This window comes from Pempheris klunzingeri, chromosome 2 (genome assembly GCF_042242105.1).
Source record: "Pempheris klunzingeri isolate RE-2024b chromosome 2, fPemKlu1.hap1, whole genome shotgun sequence".
Classification (NCBI taxonomy): domain Eukaryota; kingdom Metazoa; phylum Chordata; class Actinopteri; order Acropomatiformes; family Pempheridae; genus Pempheris; species Pempheris klunzingeri.
Window position 1 is genome coordinate 16,048,574 of NC_092013.1, and position 21,792 is coordinate 16,070,365.

Sequence of the window (21,792 nt, forward strand, 5' to 3'; positions counted from 1 at the left end):
TGCTTGTGGAAAAGTATGGATAGCCTATTGGTAACTGTTGACCCAGATCAAAAGGAAATATTAAACCAATCCATGGAGATAAAATTCAACAAAAGGAAGACTGCAAGTTTTCTGGCAGACATTTAAAGACTCAAGTTTAATGACTGAAGGCACGTGGATGGGACGCAAAACACCGACATAGATCTCAGATTAACAGCAAAACATGATGATGTTCATGAATTTCTGCTGTCGCTCAGTTGTAACAAACTTGTGTACCAGACAGAAAACAGATCAGAGATTAGATAATTTCAGGAAATTTAAAAATGTGGCTCACAACCTTTTGTTCCTAGTATTAGATTAGTAGATTAATTACAAAGTAGATCACAGGATTATCTGAGGCAGATTGTTTATTCAATATCAGGAAAAAGTGCTCGACCTCAAATTAGCAGTTTTTACGCACATAGAATCAGTCGACACCTAAAAACGAGGCCTGTGATATTGTGGTTTGTCCACATTTACTTTTTGCCTTCCCAGCATAGAATCTTAATTTAGATGATGAAATTCTACAAGCCCACAATATGGTTTCATTGGTTTACAGAAAGGTCACTCTGACATTGTCCTCACCAGCTGAAATTTTAGCCAACATACAGTCACTTTTCACTAAATGTGCAAGGGCTCCTTCATAACAGACAGCATCAAGCATAAAACTCTGGTTTTGATGTTCTTGTGTCCCTTGACAAGCCTTTGTGCATGTGCATGGTTTAATCTGACAGTACAACAGCACATTACATCCTGTTCCATTTATTTATGACTGACCAGGTCCCACTCAATAAGCTAGAAATGGCAGCTTCTTTTAATATCTGCTGTTCTATTTTAAACGTTAAATTTGTGGAGCATTTAAAACCCAGTGTACCCCCAAGATTTAAAGCTAGATATCCTGCTGCAGGATAAAATGTTGCCAAAAAGCAAACCTACTGCCCTCTAGTGTCTCGATTGTGGAGGTACTTGTGTTGCCCAAGATGCCGATAGAAACAACCCAGTATGAACTGAAACGTTTGCTTTTTATACTGCATTATTGTAACTGTACAATAAATATATTTAAGAAACATTTTAAAATAAAAATCAAACCTGTGAAATCTCAGCTTTGTGTGTTCGGTTTACTCCAGAAGGACAAAAAGACAAAATTCAAGACAAGTTGTGGTTTGAGCATTTCACATCTTTATTTCTGTATTTTTTAAACAATGTTGTGGCACCCAGGTCTACAGTCTCAAAAACGTGCACAAAAGTTTTTCTTTCCTGCAAATAAAAAATAAAATAAATTCTGACTTGAGCAAAGCAAAGAGCAGGAAACTAGTGTTAACTCACAACCCTTTTGTTGTCTAGTTCCAGAGCTTCAGTGATCTCAGTTCTCCGCCTCATCACATTTCATAGACAGATCAGTAAGTGTCCAGGAGTTATTCCCCCTTTGGTAGTTAAAAAAAAATATTTCCTCCATTTAAAACAAATATTCCAACATTTTTTTTTTTTTTAGTATATATCAGTCTTTACAAAAAAAGCGAGGAGAACCCTCTGCTTTCAATTCTTAGAGCCAAGCCCAGACCCCCAAAACCTCCCATCCCAGCAAAATATCAACACATATTCTCAGGACCAGGAGAGGGGAAAAACAGGAATGACATGTAGAGGGGCGAAAAGTGACACGCGTAGTAATACACATTTTAAATTATCTGGGTAAATTCAATTGTGAGAGTTAGAACATTTGTCGTCATAACCAAATATAATCTGTGACAGTGCATGTACAGCTACGTATTCTCAGTGACACGAGTGTAATCCATGATACAAGCACTTCAATTGAAAAGGTGACAAAGGGGGAGAATGCAGGTGTATAATTAAAGCAAGTGAGTATGGACATAAAATGGACAGACCGACTTGAAGAACTGGGAGAGGAAAAAGGGGTGGTGTGTATATAAACACAGAATAAAACAGTCACTCTATTGTTATTTTTGATATTTTTTTTTATTTTTCCTTTTTTGTCTTTTCCTTTTTAAAGAAAAAAACTGACTGTACAGAACTAAATCTATATTCCTATTCAGAGTTTTTCCAACTCTACTCCTCTGTGATGGCAAAGAAAGAAAAATGGAAGAGAGCCAAGGGATCAGTCAACAAAAAAAGAAAAAGAAAAAGTCTAATAACAAATCATTAAAACCTCCAACTCGAGTCAAAAAGGGAATTAAAAACCTAATTGTTTGTTTCTTTTGACTAAAACCAAAACAAAGAAAATAAATAATGAACTCAGCGGATCAAATGGGAGGCGGATGACATGATTTCAAATGAGGAAGAGGTGGTATAATATATAAACTCTTAAGTTGGATAGTTGCATTGACTGCTTTATGGTAGCCGATGACATAAAAGTGAGATTTAGTGCAGATGCAGTGTCTTATCAGTTGGCTGTCAGTCCTGTGGCCTCGGAGGAAAGCCTGGAGAAACAGACAGAGAGACACCCGGAGACCAGGGAGGGAGAGAGAATAAGGCATGCAATCAGACAGACACGATAAATGTAATTTACTGTACATTAAGTTATTATTCATTCGTCCAGTTTAGCCACTCTTACCATCAATGATAACTATTCTCAAACTCAAACCGATACTCATTTGTTTGGCATCAGAGCTGTGTTCAAAAAACATCTTGGGAAACGCGCTTATTTGTATTAATTAGAGGAGAAGATACGTAGCAGTCGGTTATCTTAGCTTAGCATAAAGAATCGCTAACATCCTGACGTCTTGTTGTTACACTCAGGTTGCCAGTTAATTAGTGAACAGTCCAGGAAGTCACTGGCCTCAACAATTGCTGACCTTTAGAGGTGCTTGTAGTCTGACGCTGTTACCTTTGGACACATCCAGGCAAGCTGCTCCTCCCAGTGTTCTGTCTTTGTGTTAACCTAACCTAAACTGACTATTGGCTCTACCTATGCATTTATTGTACAGACAGTGATATTAATCTTCTCATCCAAACCTCAACAAGGAAGCAAAGCAGCATTTCCCAAAATGTAAAACCATTCCTTTAAAAATGAGGCTAAACTCAGTGGATGGTTTGGGAATTTTGATAAAACAAAATGATCTAAATAAAGGGCGGTTTGGTGTGTTTGATACCTGAGGGCAGATTTACTTGGGATTGAAATAACAACCGTTTCTTACATAAGCAAAAATAAATAAAAAATCATCATGATACACATAATCTCCATAATCTTATGACTGCTAACAATAGTCACTTAAAATTCACTGCAAGAAAACTATTCCCATAAATACAATGTGACATCTTAAAGAGAGCCGCTACCTGAGCAGAGCTTACACAAAAGAGAGAAATGCTTCAGTAAACCAGTGAAATGATTCACTGTCCATGCCAAGTTCAAAGTCATTTAAAAATATAATGCACTCAACATGTCATTTCTTTAAGAGACAGGCCAAATCAAGCTACAGGTTTCTATTTTATAAATATGGCAGCAACCATCTGGCTGTGTAACACTTGTTTGTGTGCATTTGTTTTCTGTAGTAAGCGTGGCATGGCACAGCCAGATACAAAAGCAAGTGCAGGTACAGACAACAAAACAGCATTGTCAGTACTTTAGTAGTAGATGACTTATGTTTCCTTCGTTAGTAAGGGGAGAGCCTTCGCCTTTTAGACTTGGAGCTCAGCTCTGGGGCGATTTTGGGCTCAGTGGGCATTGGGTGAGCGGGGTTACTGGCCCCGCTGACAACATGGAGGGCCAGGAGAGGGAGGGGCTTGAGACTGAGGAGACTTGACACACAGGCAGGAGAGCTGGGGAGCAGGGAGTCAGTGGAGGAGGAAGAGGAGGAGGAAGAGGAGGGAGGAGGCGGCCCTGGAGCCAACAAGGACAGAGGGATGGAGGCTGAGGGGGGCACCACACAGGAGGAAGAGGAGGAGGAGGAGGAAGAGAAGGAGGAGGTAGCAGCAGAGGAGGTGGTGGTAGTAGTAGTAGTAGTAGTGGTAGTAGTAGTAGTAGTAGAGGTGGAGGGAGGGCACAGGCTGGTCTGTTCAGGGTTCAAGGAGGAGGAGGAGGGAGGAGGTTTAGAGGACTCTACACTGTAGAAAGAGAGACAAGGAGAGAGGGACAACACAGTCGGGATGGGTCACAGGGCAGGCTGGTGAGCAATGGGGCGGGGAGGAGGCTGAGGATAGGAGGGGTGTGTGGGGGAAAATCACTCAGGGATGTGATCAAAACACAAGACAAAAAGCTTCATTAGAAACGAATGTGTAGATCCAAATAAATAAATGTTTTTTTAAAAAAAAAAAGAAAAACAGAAAAGAGGGTCAAAAACAATCACATCTCTGGTGATGCATCAGTAAAGGGTAGAATAAGGAAAAACCAAGTGCAGACTGACAGAGAGCTAGCAACACGAAAGCAACACCAAAGTGTCCGTAACCAAAAAGATCATTAACCACATAATTTAAAATTGAACACAAATCCACACTAGAGATGTCGGTGCAGCAGGTGGGCTAGTTATGGTATCAGGAACATAAACTATTTTATGGATTACTGTAGTATTGTGACGTCAGGAGTCATCAGGTGGGCCCATGTAACTCGAGTTTGTTCTTGAACATTTACAGACTACAGTTTGATCAGGCTGAACTGACACGGACAAATCATTTGCCAAAAAGTGACACTAAATATAAGTGTGTGACAGAACAAATCACCTGTTGGGAGCTGACGTAGTACATGAATTGATTATCTCACCTGGCATTGATGAGGTACTCCGCCAGACTGATGCTGGCAGGTGTGCCTGTGATGGTGACCTGGCGGTCAGTCGATCCATCCACTGGATTTGCAATCTTGATCTGGGCGCCCGACATTTGCCTGATCTCGTTGATCTTGGCTCCCTGGCGGCCGATGATGCACCCAATAAGCTGTTGTGGAGAGGAGCAGCCAGGTTATAAGACAGGAATGCTTCATCAGGTAACACAATGAACACATGCCTCAAGTGAAGTCTGCAACTTGGAACTAACAAGCTGTATTTATTAAAGCATTTTATACATGAAAAGTCATGCACTATTTTTTACTTTTTGTGTGTGTTTAATCCCAGTCAAACAACATGGTTAACATTAAGATGCAGTTTGTTTTTTTTTAGTTTGATGAGTTGAAGATGTAAAAATGTTCCTGTTTAACAGTAATAAACATTTTTGAAGCACTTACATCATTTGGAATGGTCATCTCATGGGAACTGGTTTGAGCAGAAGCATCTATCCCTGAAAAACAAAGAACAGGATCACCAACAATGATTAAATAATGTTGAAATGTGCAAATCAACCTACAAAGAATATGAAATAGGGTGACAGAACATCAAATGTTGTGATTAGTGACTAATTCAGAAGCTATTGAGGTTAATGAGCCTCGAAAAGTCCCAAATTCCCACAGGGGAGTTGGAGATGGATTTTTAAGTCCTAGATATGGATTTGACACATGCTGTTTATGAAATGTTACCACCACCAAGCTCTTTCTTGGTCAAATCTGAGTTTCCTTCAAAAATTTTTGTACGATTTTGTGCTCGTGTCCAACACATTCTGACTTTTGAGGCTGACGAGGTGACTGACAATGTGCCGAAAGCCCATTGACGCTGTCGTGCTGCATACCAGTGAATCCCTGGTTGCTTGGTGCGATGGGGAAGGGGCTCTGCTGCATAGCCAGCTGGTGAAGCTTGGTGAGCTGTGGAGAGATAGCAGCAGAGGAAGACTGTGAGAGTGAGAGAGAAGGCAGGGAGAGAAATGGAGGAAATGGAAAACACAGGAAGAGGGGAAAACAGAACAAAAACATCACAGTCAGTACAGACAGCTGCACAAAGAACCTCCCAGAAAAAGATTGCACACGTCACTCAATACTGTTGTGTGTAGATCTCGTGTCGTTTCACAAAGCTCTACGTTTGTGTCTGACAGTCGGTGTGTTTAATGACTTGTCTATGTGGGGTACCCCAAAGGTATTCCTCCAAAGTGCAGGCTGCATCTCTTGGTATTGCTTTCTTGTAGTCTTCAGTCACAATTCTCAAGGGAGGGAGCGCTCAATATGCAGCTGATTTCCTAACCATCGCCACTACGAGACCCAAACATGAACTGAGATAATCTCAACTTAACATCACAGTGTGCCAGTTATCACCACTTTAGCTGGGAGGGAAGATATAAAGGAGGAGATAACACGTTTCTGTGTCACTTATTAACAGTTTCTAGTTGTAATAAGCAAACTGCCACAAGCATTGGAAAACTAATTACATAAATGCAATCACACTGCTCCAAGGGCCCTAAAAAAATTAGACAATTTTAACTGTATACATGTTGCCGTGTTTTACTTTTTATCTGACTGGTACTTCCTTGCTCTGTTGCCAATGTTCAGTGGCAGGTAGAACTAATAATTACTCAATCTATCATATCCAATGCAATGCATCCAATGGAACATCTAAAGCTCATGAAAAGAAGAGAGAGAAAGATTAATTGAGTTGAGAGACAAGTAGGCAGAGCACAAAGTAATGATGAAGGGTTAATGAAGGGGGGAAAAAGAACATGTTTATCTGGGACAGACTAATGAACGAGGGATGTAAAACAAGACAGGAAAAAAAAAAGGAAACACAGAAAAGACTGAGCAGCAGGAACAGATTATTATTCATGGAACAGTGGAGAGTCTGGACAAACACAAACAACAAATGTCAGTTTAATTAAAAACTGACGGCCAGTCGACTGAGGGGCTACACAAACATGAAGTACTAATAGTGCTGCTCTCCAAATGGTCACAAAATGGGTAATTGTACGTCAAAAATAAAATTAGACGCGTGGGTGGGGGTTGCACATTTTGGAAGAGGGGAGTGGTAATTATAGGTGGGAGTGGAGGTGGTGTGGTGGTGGGGGGTCATGTAAAAATGTCTACTGCACTTACATCTGGCTGTGGAATCGCGTGCTGTCCTTGTACGGCATATGCCTGAAACAAATGAAAACAAAGCTTTCATAGGCCTCACAGCTGACTTTGATTTTGGTCAGGTTACTTCTTCAGCTACATCTCTCCTAATATGTAAATTTCTCCTGTAGGCCACATCGAAGCCTCTTCTGAACTAATATCATTTAGGAATATCAACACGTATGTCTTGTCCAAAGTCTCCACATTTCTGGGAAAAGAGAAATCTTTAGATACATTATGGTAGAATTGAGGAAATCCAGAAGGAGAGATTTTCTTTCCAAAGAATATAGTTTGTTTGGTTTTTTTTAAATAAAAAAAAAAAAAAAAAAAAAAAAAGGTATTTAGTGAGATAAAAGACCTTGTAATGTTAGGCCAACAAGCACCAGAAAGCATTTTTGTTCAGATCAACAATAGTGGGAAATATGAAACCACACTTCTGAGAGCTAATGCTTGAAACAATAAAACTAATTGAGAGGAAACGGTGAGGAGGCCCTCTAAAACTGCCTTGAGGGCAAATGCCTTATGGTCATCAAACTACTAAAGCTGTTCAAATCATTAGCATATGGCATTCTGGTTACAACTGTTTTGTTCACCCTTCACCACAACGGTCTCGCCCATGCACGGGTATCAAAACTGTAACATTAAGTGCATTGTGTTTATTCACAGCCTTTCAGCACAAATCAGGATTTCCAAACATATAATATTCCTCACAAATAAGCATTCCCAGACTGATATGAGCCAAAATGAAGCAATAAACACCCTCACGTGGGATCCCACCCAAAGTATCATGAATACGGTGGGATCCCGTGTTCCTCTGAAGTGTCGTATGTACCTGTCCGCCTGCAAAGATGACGGGGGATCCTGAAGGCTTGGGTCGGTAGGGGATAGTGACCCCCTTAGGTGGAGACTGTACGGGAGACAAAGCAGGTGTATGTTATCATATAACAGCAAAGTTAGACTTGTGTTTTTAAATCGTGAATGTAGTACACAACTGCTCGTGCTAGCAATAACTGAAACGTGAAAGTACAATAATTAAAAAAGTAGAGGGACGTCTCAATTTAGTGTTTTTTTTTTTTTTCTTCTTTGCACTAATCCCAACCACAATTCTTTGAGTTTATCTTTTAAAGCACCTTCAGTATAATATCATGTGTATGGCCCCATAGAGATTTTTCACATAACTCTAAAAAACACTGAAGCTGTAATACTGTGGCTCGGCTTGACACACAGCTGGTGCAAACCCAGCACACAGCAGCCAAAGGCCCAGAGATCACACTATTTCACATCATTAATTTACAGGTCAACAGCTGGCACTTCATTTGCGTCAATGCTTTCATGAGCCCACTTACCTCAAGCATGACCACACAGATCTGCTTTACACACTCAATTATCGACTGGGGGGTTCCAGCGATGGTGATGGCTCGCTCTGTGGAGTTGGGGAGCATGTCTCCTGCCACTTGTACCTGAGCACCAGTTGACTGGCACAAACAGATGGAGTAAAATGAGATAAGAATTAAAACCAGCTGTGTCTCAGTGTTTGATTAACTAAATTACACATGTAGAAAGGTGAACAGTCAGCTAATGCTGAAGGGATACTTGGAATTCTCTATGAGTACCTCTCGAATTTCCTTGATTTTGCAGCCACCTTTCCCAATTAGGGAGCCACACTGGCTTGCAGGAACCACAATGCGCAGGGTCACCGGGGGCTTGCTGGTAGCTGTGCTGTTTGTCATTGAGCTGCTGATGTCCTGGATAAAAGATGGAAACGAAGGTTAATCTAGTTTGTGTTTGGCCTGATTCAGGTCAGCAGTGACCTGCAAATCAATCTGTCGGTATAAACTGAGACGTACCTCTTCCAGCTTCTCAATGATCATGGAGAATGCTTTAAAGATGGCGGTGGTTGGACCTGCCAAAGTAATGATCCTCTCAGGACAATTGCCCTCAGAGATGTTTATGCGAGCCCCGCTCTACAGACGAATAAAAAAGCAATTAATTGAAAGAAAAAACAATTTGGAAGGCTTCCCAGACATATGTAAAAATCGACCAATTGTTGTCTGTTAAGACTTGAAACGTTTCATCCTGTCGTGAGTAAAGAAATAAGAAAAGACCTCACCTCTTCTCTCATCTTCTTCACAGATTCACCTTTCTATTAGCAGAAAATCACATCAATGTCAGACTCATGAACACTTCACACAGAGAAATCTTCAAATAATAATAATAGACAATCAAAATTTCAGTTAAGCTAATCTTACCTTTCCAATAATACTTCCAACTTCCTAAAATGGGAAGAGAGAGATTCATTAGACCAATTAAATCATCTTTATGCACCTTATACATAATTTTCTTACTACCACACAGTTGGACACATCTGGCCTCTGTAACTACAGCTTGCCCAGTTTATCAGTAAAGAAAAAACTACACTTGTAGAAGAAGAAAAGTAGTTACTGTAAGTGCACCACCTCCTTCAGAAATTCCTCAGTGGTTATGATCACTAGATGCAATCCATTATAACAATTATGAATGCTTCCTTTGATCTGGCGCTAATCAAAACAGGCCAAAGTTCATTTCAAATGGTTCAACTGGTGGCCTTTAAACTGGGGAAAATATTCACAACAGCAAAATCCATAAATTCCCCAGCTCTCTATCACAGGCAGTTTTTGTTTCAGTCTAATCCCACATAGGCTCAAGATGGTGCTGTTCACCGCGATGAGACCCAGGACGCAGTCAAGCACACAGTATCTGAAGGCTGCTAGTTGCTAGTGCCTCACTAGTGCTGGGGCCTGTTTTAGGATGCTACGAGCAGAGAGGAGCTTTTGGAGGATTGTTTTTTGGATATGGCACAGTTTGATATGTCCACAGGGTAAGCCGACGTGTCAGAGTCAGATTTGCTTGAGCGGCAGCTTCTTGCTACATGGCATCTCAGCATATGAAACCACAATAACACCAGGCCACTTTAGGGCTCAACATGCAACAAGTGTGTGGCTATGCTGCTACCATGAAGGCCAGATGGATTAGTGACAACGGCCAATGCAGTGTCATGCTTTCTGCTTGTATACTTCACCAATTGTGTGGTGTTGAAGCAGCTGTTTGTAACATCATTTCATCTTTGAAGCTGCTTTGTGATCATTCAGAGAGGAATGCAGGGGAGGAACACATCTCCATAATTTAATAAGTATAAAAAGACTTAACTGCTGATTTGAGGAGCATTACTCTGCTCTCGATAAAATGGACGAATACTGAAATAACTTGGTGCTTGAGATTCACAATCTCATCACCGAGCCAGCAGCCTTACTCATCACATCGAAGTCCCAGCCCTGGCCACATCCCCGAGGAACTTTAATTTTCATAAACAGTATATCATAGACTAATGCACTGCCGACAGGAGCAGCTGATGAGTGACCTCACCTTGCCATGCATGAGCAGCCTGATAGTAAGGGTGACATTGAGGCCTCCTTCAATCACACCGGAGTCCATAACTGCAACCTAGCTGTTCGTACAGAGCTGGGGTCTTTGGTCACTGAGATGGATCTAAAGGATCATAAAAACAAAGCAGACAAGTAATTATATACCAGGGCTGATCATGTGACAGGACTGAAGAGCAAATCCTAAAAAAACAAAAGAAAAGACATAAACACAAGACAGATGTAGAGTGAGGACAGTGTGACAGGCTCTCTGTGGTCTTTTACATTATGAACAAAGTGGTAAGTATGACATATCTGCCTTTAACATATCATCACAGCCACATTCCCACCCATGACAAGATAATAGTACATAGCCCCACATTGACTACAATTAGCTGATCTACTTGAGACGTCATAATTCATAGTAATTACAGATTCTGCCTTTTTCCATTAGAGAAACTTCTGCCCTCTGCACACTCCTGCTGCATACATTTATAATGTTATTATATATACACACACAGACTTAAATGTCAGGATTACACAAAGTTGGCTAAGCAATTCTCTTATTAGCAAATACACAACACAATTACAGTTATTTGTAAAAGCAAAACATTCTTTAAAAAAAAAAAAAAATCACACAAGGCATTTTTGGCTAAATGTGTCACGTAGCAAATGTGTGATGTTTACAGCTGGTTTTCCATAAGACATGATTCCCCTTCGGAAATAAAACTGAACCAGTTGAGAAAGAAAACGCTAAATCTGTGTCCTAGCTCATGTTAGCGTCCATGCCTCTGAAATCAGATGCGTACTGCGATGAATCTCCCAAAATGGCTAAGCCCACTTTTACTGTATCAACTACATGCTACCAGTGGGGTGCATACGTTTGCAGACGTCTGAATGCTGCTCCGACCCAAGTTATCGGACTTCAGACAAGTAAACGAGCACTGAATTCATCGCCATGCTAAGTGAAAAACATCTGACTGTACGTGTGTGTCTGTGTGCTAACGATGACTTCATCATTAGCCGTGAATCAAGTTTACCAACAAATGTGCGCACTATTACTCCCTAGTTACCACACTTTGACCTACATTACGTAAAACACACCCACAAGTGTGTTTGCTATGAAAGGCAGGTGTTAAATTGCTTACTTCGCTTGTGTTGTTTAGTTTAAAGTAAGTCCATTTAACTATTAACGCTTGTTGTAAGTCTGTTAGCCGTTTAGCAATTTGGTTGTTGGGAAATGAATGAAGCATGCGTGCGCTACTTAGCAAAGCTAGCGAGTTTGCTTAATTACTCCGCGTTAATAATAGCTGGCCAAATATCGGTAGCCTTTGTGGCACGGTTGTTAAGCCCTCTTACGATTAGATACAAGCGCTAAACAGCAGACAGCAGCGTTTAGAGCGGCATTAAAAGCCAAACTTCCCCGTGTGGCTAGCTCGAGCTAGCTAGCTAAGTGTTTCAGCGCCGAGACTGCGTGCTCATCATCACGCGGCCTGTTAGCATGCTGAGACCGCTAGCTGCTGGGCGCGATTTCTTTCAGCTACTTCTGATCATAACAAAAAAATGTGAAAACACCAGACGTGGAAATAAAACTCACCTGATTCGTGTGCTGGTAAGTGATCGGGGGGAGGGTTGGGGTTGTAAGGGTAGAAGGGGAGAGGTTCGGGAGGGTAGAAACCCGGGGGAGAGTTTAGAAAGGACTCGGGGAAGAGGGAAGAGTGATGTGAGATCGAGCTCCACTCCTTTACACAAAGACAACACAATTATAACCTCTGAACTTTCCCCTCTCACCCAAGCCCAAGCCCCCATCCTGAGAGTGACCCCAAGACCCGCACAATCACATCTTTAATAAAAAGTTACAGCAGCACTTTTGTTAGATGACGCTGCACTGTGGCGGCTTAAATTAAGGATATAACTTTAAAAAAAAAAAAAAATAAGAGTTGTTGCGCACAATAGAAATATTGTTGGATTGGTTTAAAACGCCTGAAAAGGAAGGATCTATTGTTGGAAACCACTCACTGCCCCACGTGTTTTACAGACATCTAAGCAATGATTATTATATATGCACTGATGCATATACATGGTGTAATTTTCCAATAGGTTCATATTTACAAACTTCAATAAAAGACTTATTTATAAGACCACTAGTGGGCGTAAAGTGTACTGCAGCTCAGTTTATAACCTGTTATTTACCTTCTTGGGGACCAAACGTGCACTTTTCATTTACATATGTTTATTGTGCAAGATTAACAGAAGGCCCTTTACATATAATTACAATTAGTGCAGATACAAAGCAATGCAGGATAACGTTGTTTTGTAGTCATGTACAGCAGTGAACATAAAATCAGGAAAAAAACATCAGTAGCCCTTAATGAAGACACTCGTGTCTGTCATCTCTCCCTCAAGAGAGGGAAAATGTAGTATTACTAAATCACAATGTTAGAAATCAAACAACGAAAACAAAGTTGTGAAATACGAAAGTCTGCACATTGCTGCAGCCCCTCTTCAAATTACGTAAGTATGTATGTACATTAGTGTATGTATTTCTTATATTGTACAGAAACCATATGCAATAGAAGTAATTAAAAAAAAAAAAAAGACGTTTTAGACATGCTGGAATGCCACTACAACCAAATGCTGTGTAGATGTTCACAGCAACCGCTTAAGCATGCATTTTTAGTATTTTAGCTGATGCAAGATATGGTAAAATGCCACATTTTTCTAGGGATCCTGTTAAAGTGATGGTTTCTGTGAAAGCCTCATCTTGAACCGCTGCCCTCAGTCACTGCTGCTGCTACTGCTGCTGCTGGAGGACTGTGGGGAAAAGGAACTCAATTATCGTTTCATAATTTAATGCATTTAAAACACACTACTTTTACAACATGAACAACGCCTTTAATATAATTTCAGATGCATTTTACAAATCCAAAATTTACATGACTGACATGAGGTGAAATGTTGGGAGTGACCTCCCTTTATTCACACCAGGGTCATATGAAGTGGAAGAAATGTTTTTATCATCTGGCTATTTCCGAGACCCAGTTACTACAAATCATGCATTGTAAAGGATCATGGATTTTCTGTTTCATTTTGTCAACAATCTTCTGAGAAGATCAAATGGTGTTGAGGTTCTGCATATCTGTTTTATTTTTCCTCTGTATTAAGCTTAATATACTGTATTTTTTTCTGGGCCATAAAATAAACTTTTCCACGAGGATAAAATTGGATGTAGGATCTGATACTTTTGTCCAAACCAGCCTGAAATAAGTGCATATAAACCCGATGGGAGCAAGAGCTAACTGTGTTCAGAGTGTTACTGTTTGAGTGCTTTAGGTTTTTCTTTGAAGAGATGGAAGTAAGTGCTTGAAAGGGGTGAGAGGGCCACTTCCACCCAGAGAACTGACACTGTTCAGGCTCAACCACATTCAACGATTTTACGCCAGTCTAGCTGTAAAGCAGATCTAACATCTCATCTCCAATACCCAGAGCCAGAAAATCACAGTGATGCATTTTGCCACTGATGTGAGGTTTTTTTGTGGTACACTGATCAAAGTCAGCATGACGAACTGGCTGAATAATTATGAATCAATTACTAAAATGCTACTGTAGACAAAAAGCATTTTTGAAGATGTCGCCTTGGGAACCTGTGGTGGACATTTTTCACTGTTTTTTAATATCTTATACACCAAACAGTAAACTGATTCAAAAATAAACTGTGGTTGCAGCACTATATTTACCACACATAGTGCAGAAAATACATTTTTACCATACTTTCCATACATACTATTTACAATCTAGTGTAATACAACAATCTAGTGACTGCTTATTGCTTGTTTTGATGTTCCAAGGCAACATAATTAACTTATAATAATCTGTGTCCCTCTTCAAGTGGAGCTAAAACTATGTAGATTCTCCACAGAGCCGTGTCTGTTGCTGTACCGCACTTTGCACTCATCAAGTGAAGGCTGTGTTTATACAGCTTGGTGAAGGTGTGGATTTGTACTGAAATTAAGTTGGGGCCTGGGGGTGTGAGGGGCGTAGACAGGTTCAAGTTTCATCTTTTTATCTAGTGTTATCAGTAATACTTCACCTGCTCAAGGGGCCATTTGAAACAACATTTACATGGTGTGTCTTTAAACCCAATCTTACCTTGCCATGTTTGTGGTGCCCATGCTTATGCGCTTTCTTCATCTTTTTCTTCATCTTTTTGTGGGATTTATGTCCAACCAATCCCATTCCCATTCCCGCCAATCCTCCGGCTAACGCCCCACCCATGGGCTTTAGCCCGCCATGATGATGACCTTTGTGGTGACCCCCTTTTGGAGAGTGTGGGTATGGACCAGGGTGAATGCCTGCAGGAGGGACTGCTGGATACCCTCCTGGAGCCATTGGATAAGGATGAGGTCCTGGAGCTCCATAAGGCATCACCCCCGGAGGTGCGTTTGGTACCATGGCTGGGGTCACACCAGCTGGGTATTGGCCAGGGTACGCTGGATTTGGAGGCTGGGGGAAGGCTCCTGGTGGAGGTACAGGAGGATATGCAGGATTGTAGCCAGGAGGGTATGCAGGGTTAGACGGGCCCACTGGAGGGGGCGGACCTGATGAAGACACACATGTACTCCTTATTCTTGAAAACAGGTCTAAAACGAGGAAATTATATGCTGGTTATGTAAGCTATCTCACCTTGATTTGGCCACATGGCTAGGTTTCTTGATCTCTCACAAAATCCTAATGAAACAGTGAGAAAGTAAAGACAATGATTATTTTATTAAGCAAGAATAACATGTAATATTCAACTTTCATTATGGGTGTATCTTATCATAGAATGCATAATGTGGATTTTGATTCAATCAGACTTTTCCCCCTATATCTTCTGTATCGGTCTGTTATGTATCTGCTGTGTATGCTGCATAACAAAAGGCTCAATTACTTGTTTCGTCCAACAAAAAGATGACACACAAAGACATTCAACTTAGGATAATACAGGACTAATAGTTTTCCGCACTACTGTACAGACAATGTATTGACCACCACTCTGTTTGTCAAACACATTCTTTGAATACCTAACACGGTGTCACAACTTTTGTATTATGCAATGAGTTTAGATTGGCTCTAATTTGGGATTTTATTAGGTGACTTAACTTGCCAGTCTGTTAAGTACACCTAAAGCAACTACCACTACAAAACCAAGTCAATACGCCTCTTTCCAACATTATTTAGTTATTTGCAGACTCATTGCATAAATCCGCCACACTTTCTCCATATAACTCTTCCTCACATGTTAGATGTGACGGAAACCACTAATAGAAGATCATTTCTGATTCATCTGATTGCTGTAACTTCTGGATGTTTTGTCCCACACGCAGCACTTACAATCACAGTTTCGTCAATAGCTGGATGTCATGGGTTTACCTTAAAAACTTGCCTCGGGTCGATTAGGTTCGTCAGGACCTCTGAGCTCCCCGCGTCGTCTTCCGCATTGAGCTGCACGGAGGCAGCAAACATGCACCAGGAAGCCACGCCCATCGTTAAAGGGCACGCCCATCATTTATGCAGCGGCATCAGTCCAGCAAGCCTGGGCTGAAAAGTTGATCTACGTGTTTCTCTGGCACAATAGATGATGACAGTGGAACAGATGATGTTTACATCCAGCCATTGTGAGTGATGTTTTAATGAGAGGTGCCGGAGGGGTGGGGGTTGGCCATGACTCATACACACACAAACAAACACACACACCCCTGCCATGAATTTACTATGATTCATACTCACACATAAATCCATTACATCATGGATCAAACATTGTGTGAGTAGCTAGGCATGTAACACTGCCTCTCTGGGGCTTTAATGCATTGACCAAAATAAGCTTGCTGTAGGTCACTTTTATAACCAAAGCAATTAAATGTGCTACTTTTTTTTTTAACAACTACTGTAAGTGTTTAAAAATGTTGCATTGGTATTTGAAATACTCACAGACGTTTTGACAAGCCGTAATAGCAAAAGCACAGCTGCATTTAATAACAGTAATGATGGCTGCATTCAATTTAGACATGCTAGTTCCACGGTCACAGGTGAAGGACTTTTTCTCAGCTGACACACATTTTGACTTGTCACAGCAGGGAACATTAACAATGGCTCTGTTTTATTCAAGCGTCCTGGTAAGCCACGACAGTGTGACGGCAAGCCAGCATGCACAATGCCAGGAAATCAGGGCAGCTAAATGGAATTCAGTCATCCTTGATTTCCATGTGTACTTTTTCTACTGTGACATGTCAAAATGTTTTCTAGTAGTTAGACTAGTAGAACCTTGCATCTTTTTTTTTTAAGAATTATTATTTAAATACAACACCAAAATCATATATCACAGTTACATACAATTAGACAAACAATGCAAACCAACACGCCTATTGCTGAGAGGGAAGGGATAACTTTTCTCAAAAACAATAATTGTATGTAATAGAAAGAGAGTGAGTGAAGCATGTCTAACTAAACTAAAAAAAAAAAAAAGACAAGTTATGGAGAGTCAAAAGGCTGTAGAGAGACTAATCTGTCCACAACACACTGAACAGTCAGTCGGGCTTCGGCGTCGTAGTCCCAACAATCTGTCAGGAGCTCCTGCAGTGCAGATCCCTGAAAGGTGCGAAAATGTAGTCAACACATAGACAAACTCAGTTCTCTATCATCAATATTTTTATTAGCTATCCGGTACTTATATTTTCATTACTACCTAGCCAGTACAAAGACTGTGTGTTTAAGTAAGAAGCACCTGATGTAAGAATACCTGTGGTAGCCGTTTCCATTGTTCAGGTATGGAGGGTCTTTTGTCCATGTGAAACACGTGCAGGATGAGGTTCTCCAGTGTCATGTTATCTCCCAGCTCAGATTCATAAGGCAACAGATGCTGTGGCACAATACCACCTGCAGATGGAGACATTTGTATGAATCTTAACTACCATTTATTACCACGACATAGATAAAGTGGATTGAAGCAGTGCACATTGACACAAACATCTAATATCTACCGGTACATATATATGTATCTATGTATGTGTATCTATCTGATCATGGAAGTTTACCTTCAAATAAATCAGAGCAGCGCATCCAGATCTCCCACAGCAGCAGTCCCAAAGCATAGATGTCCCCCTGCATGAAACCACAGGTGCTGCTGTGGTTTACAGAGCCCTCCAGGATCTCCGGGGACATGTAGCACAGCGTGCTCAGCTGAGCACGACCCCGCACATGAACAGAAATGTTAATTGGTTGTTTTGAACTATCAGATGTTGTCACTCTGCATGTTTTCATTTATTCTAGGAGACATTTTAACGACCACAAAAGCAGACTATTGTAGTTCATTTTCTTTATGATTTACTCTCACCTCCACGTTTGCTGTGTGGCTCTGCAAGCGACGATGTCCCGAACAAGAGCGCAGGATGGTGGAGCACCCAAAATCACACAGGGCGCAGGTACCATCTGCTCTCACAAGGACACTGGAGCTGCTTAAGTTTCTGTGGGCCACAGGAGGTTTATGCACATCTACAAAGAGAAGACACACATTTGTGACATGAATAGATTTTGATGCGCTTGGACAATTTACTGCAGTGGACCACAGGCATGCTTCATACATATGTAGGCAATAACTTGGACACACACACACACACTTGTTCACAGTAGTGCTCAGGCCAATACCATGTCTGTGAAGGTCAGAGTGGAGATAGGAAAGTCCCTGCGATAAAGACTGGCACAATTTCAGTGACATCATCCAGTTGGTGGTGTGTTTACTCAGAAAGGAGTGGAGAGAACCCTGAAATCAAAGGGACACCAGTTATTTTTTGTCCAAGAATGTGAACATTAAAGAGTTTGAAGTGTTTGGCCACTCGGGCATCAGATATACTATTTGAAATTCAGTTTTGGTGTCTGAACTTCACCAGTGAAATTGGAGCATATTTAATGTCTTAAAATTTAGACCTGAAGATGACAAACATGAAAATAGTTTTTTGAATGTCACACATTTAAATTTTCCGTAAATAAAATCCATTACTTAATATCATGTTTATGAAATAATACAACTTCAAACTAACATTTCAAAAGGAGGGGAATTCAAACAACTTAATTTCAGGTAGATGATTTTCAGAGTAAAATTTTCCAACGCTATAAATTAAACTGTATTTCAATTTTTATATTAAATCAGCAATAACTGGGTTTTTTTGGCTACTTGGGGGAGGGGTAACCAAGTTGTGAACACAACATATACCGTATCATCACCTTTTAGACTGATAATGATTGCTAGCAAAGATTTTCTTATTAACACATCAAACTGATACAGAGCAGCAACATAATCATGCATCATCAAGTCCAATATTCTCTCTTTTAGCTCTGCTTTTGGTCTCTTCCCACTCCAGAGTCAAATTATTATGCCCTGTCTTTGCCTACTCTGACTATTTCTTCAACTTCTACTTCTTCCCTTTTCCTTGAAAAAGTTTTGATCTCTCAGGGTCAAGTCATTTACTCTTAATAACTGTTTGATACTCACATATTCAGCAAATTGCAGGACAATGAGCCAACTGTTTTCATCTGGTTTCCTGCCGGTGCCCAGGAATTGGACAATCCCAGCATGCTTCATCAGTGGTAGCTCATAAACCTCCTTCTCTGCAGTAAATTTATGTTTCCAGCCTGCAGAGAAAACTTTCACAGCCACCACAGATCCCTGGTATTCACCCTGCCAAACAGTTGCAAAATGTCCATGGCCCACAATCTGGAAAAGGTATGAAGATAGAGGTGAAATAACAGTACATGGCAAGATACATTACCTGATTTTATGTATCTGATAATATTTTGCACACTGCTGAGCACACAGTATAAATCCATTTTACATCACCTGCTGTAGTTCAATGTTAGCAATGTCAATCTTAGAGGTTTTTGTTGTTTGGCAGGAACATAGTGGTGAGACACTGTAATCATCAAGGAGGGGTGGATTCTCATCTAAAACATTAAAAGAAGACATGTATTGTTATCAACACACCGTCCTTGATGGCGATCTGACTCTACAATAACGTCACTATTACTTTAAACAAAATAGGAAATCTTATTGCAGAGTAACAAAGGACAGAGATAAAAGGGAGTGTTACGGCAGAGATAAACACCAAGGTCAGTCCGCAGAGAAAATGAAACAGTTCCAAGGACGAGCAAAGACATCATGAGAACGAAATCTAAGTTTAGAAAATGTGAAACTTTTTTATTACGTTTTTTTAATTCCTGCAGACTTCAATAGTTAAGTCATTGTAAATATATTTGATTTATTCTAGTTATTGATCAATCTAACAAGAGCAGGTGTTGAGACAAACTGCAATAAAATTCAATTTCATTTTCAATCTTGTCCACTAAAGTAGATAGTCAAATGCATGGGAAGAAGAAAGACGGCATGGATTTGAAAATATAGGTCATATTCTAGTAAAAATTAGATTTTTTTCAAATTCCTATATTGATGTTGAAAGCTGACAGGACCTTACTTTTCTCTTTATGGAGGCTTCTACATGTGGCAGCAATGATGATGAAGCACAGCAGTATCAAAGCTCCTGTTATCACAGCAGTTTTCACTATTTCATCTAAGAAGAGAACAAAAAGTGTTTCATTATGTCATGTTGAACATCACCCCTTCCGAGTAAGGCAAATCCATTTTATTATTTAAATGTGTCATTTCTAAGTGAATATAACATTTAAATAAAGAGGAAACATATGATATTAACTGCTGAAATTGATCTGGAACAATCACTGTAATCTTCCAAGTGTCACATTTAAAATTAAAGGGGAGTCGTGGGTGATTTATCTGGAGGGAATGCGGGTGGAGGTGCATGGATGTTAAAAAAAAGGTCTTTTCAAACAAGGATAACATGAAAATCAAACACCTCACTCTGATATAATGATCTTATCACTATGTGGGTTCAATGATTGGTTAGCAATCGTATTATCATCATACCTACAGAATAAGAATGGGTGAGTTTATCCAACTCTGGAGTCCAGGTGAGCTTGCTGTTGCAGAGGTCTGTGTGGCACATGCACTTAATGAAGTGACCTGTGAAGTGTGTTTGTCCCTTGCAGGTTGCATCCGGACAAGACTTCTCAACCCTATCACAAGCTGCAGCAGCAAAACACAATAGAAATACAATATTAAAAAACATGAGAAACATACTAAGCATATTCATATTTTATATTAAGGCCTACAACAAACTGCATAACATACATTCCAGCAATTCAGCCAATATCAGTCAGATGTTGGTTGGGAAGATTCGATTCGATTTTAAATCACTTGCATACAAGGACAGAATCCAGACCATGTAGACTAGCCAGACATTTTAATTTCACAGTTTCATACCGAGGATATCAACCTCTGGCTGGCCATCGATGAGCAGATAATAGCCCACACAGCATTGGGTGTTCTCACAGAGCTGCACAGACCCGGTCACATTGCCACCAGTTGTGTATTGGTTGTTCCCCGGAGTCACTTGGAAGGCACACCGTCTCTTCGGAAGAAAAGACTGGCTGGAGATACATGTAAAGATGCATTCTGCGAGAAAAGACAAACAGCTGCTGTAGATGTGGCTTAATTGTGCTAAAACTATTCTTGTATAAAGCAAGGCTTGCAAAATGAAGCATGGTGGAAGTTCAATCAGGAAGACTGACTATGTTGTGGTGGGACAGGGGGGATGACACAATGCGGTCGATTGCCAAAGAACATTTATAGTCTTTAGTTTATGTTCATTATCATCAAGTTAAATAAGCTGATCATTCTTTAATTAAATTAAGTCTCTCCTGATTGAACTGCCGTAAGAGTCTTCAGCTTATTGTCTGCTGTTGCACTCACAGTTTATCTTACTGGTTAACAATATTGTCGAAATGCATCCCTGCATGATTAATGTGGTTTGTACACTGGACTGGCACTGACGAGAGTTATGAAAAATTCTCATTATATTGATCATTGATCATTCAAAGGTTCACATGGAAAACAAACCAAAACACAGAGAGAAACATACACATGCAGCTTAAGAGCTTCAAAGGAGAGAGTGTTTCTTTTTTAAATAGCGAATGCACTCACCCGCAGCCAAAATCAGCCACCACTGTTGCAGGATCATGGTCACTCTGAGCCCAGGCCGGCCAGGCAGGGAGTGAGTATTTATCAACCCTTGGAATGTGAGAGGAGTTTCCCACGGTACCCAGCATCACTCCCACTGCCACACACCTGCATATACAACACATACGGCCCACCATATGATGGTATACGGTCTGGGCTGTGGGAGTACGAAAGGTTTATCAACATAGTCATGTTGTCAATTTCTAAATTACTGTACTTTAACTTGTACTTTTTACTTTTTACTGTACTTTACATCCTTTATCTGGCAGAGATGGGTCTCCATCTCCCCTTCACACAGACACTGTATAGATTGCAATCAGAGAGCCCCTTTCTTTCGGCGAATC

General features: G+C 40.5%; 3 protein-coding genes across 5 annotated transcripts; all 3 read right to left on the reverse strand.

Annotated features, from left to right (window-relative positions):
* Window positions 1-1,174: 1,174 nt before the first annotated feature.
* Window positions 1,175-12,065, reverse strand: LOC139209665 (poly(rC)-binding protein 2). 3 transcript variants are annotated; one of them, XM_070839478.1, is made up of 13 exons: window positions 11,924-12,065; window positions 10,331-10,453; window positions 9,178-9,201; window positions 9,039-9,071; window positions 8,776-8,892; window positions 8,542-8,673; window positions 8,275-8,403; window positions 7,761-7,835; window positions 6,911-6,952; window positions 5,623-5,695; window positions 5,186-5,238; window positions 4,730-4,899; window positions 1,175-2,453 (listed from the first exon to the last, which is right to left on the reverse strand). In XM_070839478.1, exons 2-13 carry the CDS (start codon window positions 10,397-10,399, stop codon window positions 2,417-2,419), a joined length of 954 nt encoding a protein of 317 aa, XP_070695579.1. In that variant the 5' UTR covers window positions 10,400-10,453; window positions 11,924-12,065; the 3' UTR covers window positions 1,175-2,416. The 3 variants fall into 3 exon arrangements, with proteins under 3 accessions (XP_070695579.1, XP_070695572.1, XP_070695587.1); XM_070839471.1 differs by having other exon boundaries at window positions 5,623-5,722; XM_070839486.1 differs by lacking the exon at window positions 6,911-6,952 and having other exon boundaries at window positions 5,623-5,722.
* A 487-nt stretch (window positions 12,066-12,552) lies between these two features.
* On the reverse strand, window positions 12,553-15,835 carry prr13 (proline rich 13). Its single transcript, XM_070847658.1, has 4 exons — window positions 15,739-15,835; window positions 15,010-15,054; window positions 14,476-14,924; window positions 12,553-13,140 (listed from the first exon to the last, which is right to left on the reverse strand). Exons 2-4 carry the CDS (start codon window positions 15,023-15,025, stop codon window positions 13,105-13,107), a joined length of 501 nt encoding a protein of 166 aa, XP_070703759.1. The 5' UTR covers window positions 15,026-15,054; window positions 15,739-15,835; the 3' UTR covers window positions 12,553-13,104.
* Window positions 15,836-16,836: 1,001 nt separating this feature from the next.
* LOC139218516 (bone morphogenetic protein receptor type-2-like) lies at window positions 16,837-21,449 on the reverse strand. The gene is made up of 11 exons (XM_070850107.1): window positions 21,413-21,449; window positions 20,693-20,884; window positions 20,297-20,455; window positions 19,830-19,925; window positions 19,199-19,302; window positions 18,854-19,075; window positions 18,010-18,124; window positions 17,703-17,856; window positions 17,400-17,557; window positions 17,105-17,241; window positions 16,837-16,953 (listed from the first exon to the last, which is right to left on the reverse strand). The coding sequence occupies exons 1-11, from the start codon at window positions 21,447-21,449 to the stop codon at window positions 16,837-16,839; spliced, it is 1,491 nt and encodes a 496-aa protein (XP_070706208.1).
* Between the last annotated feature and the right edge of the window lie 343 nt (window positions 21,450-21,792).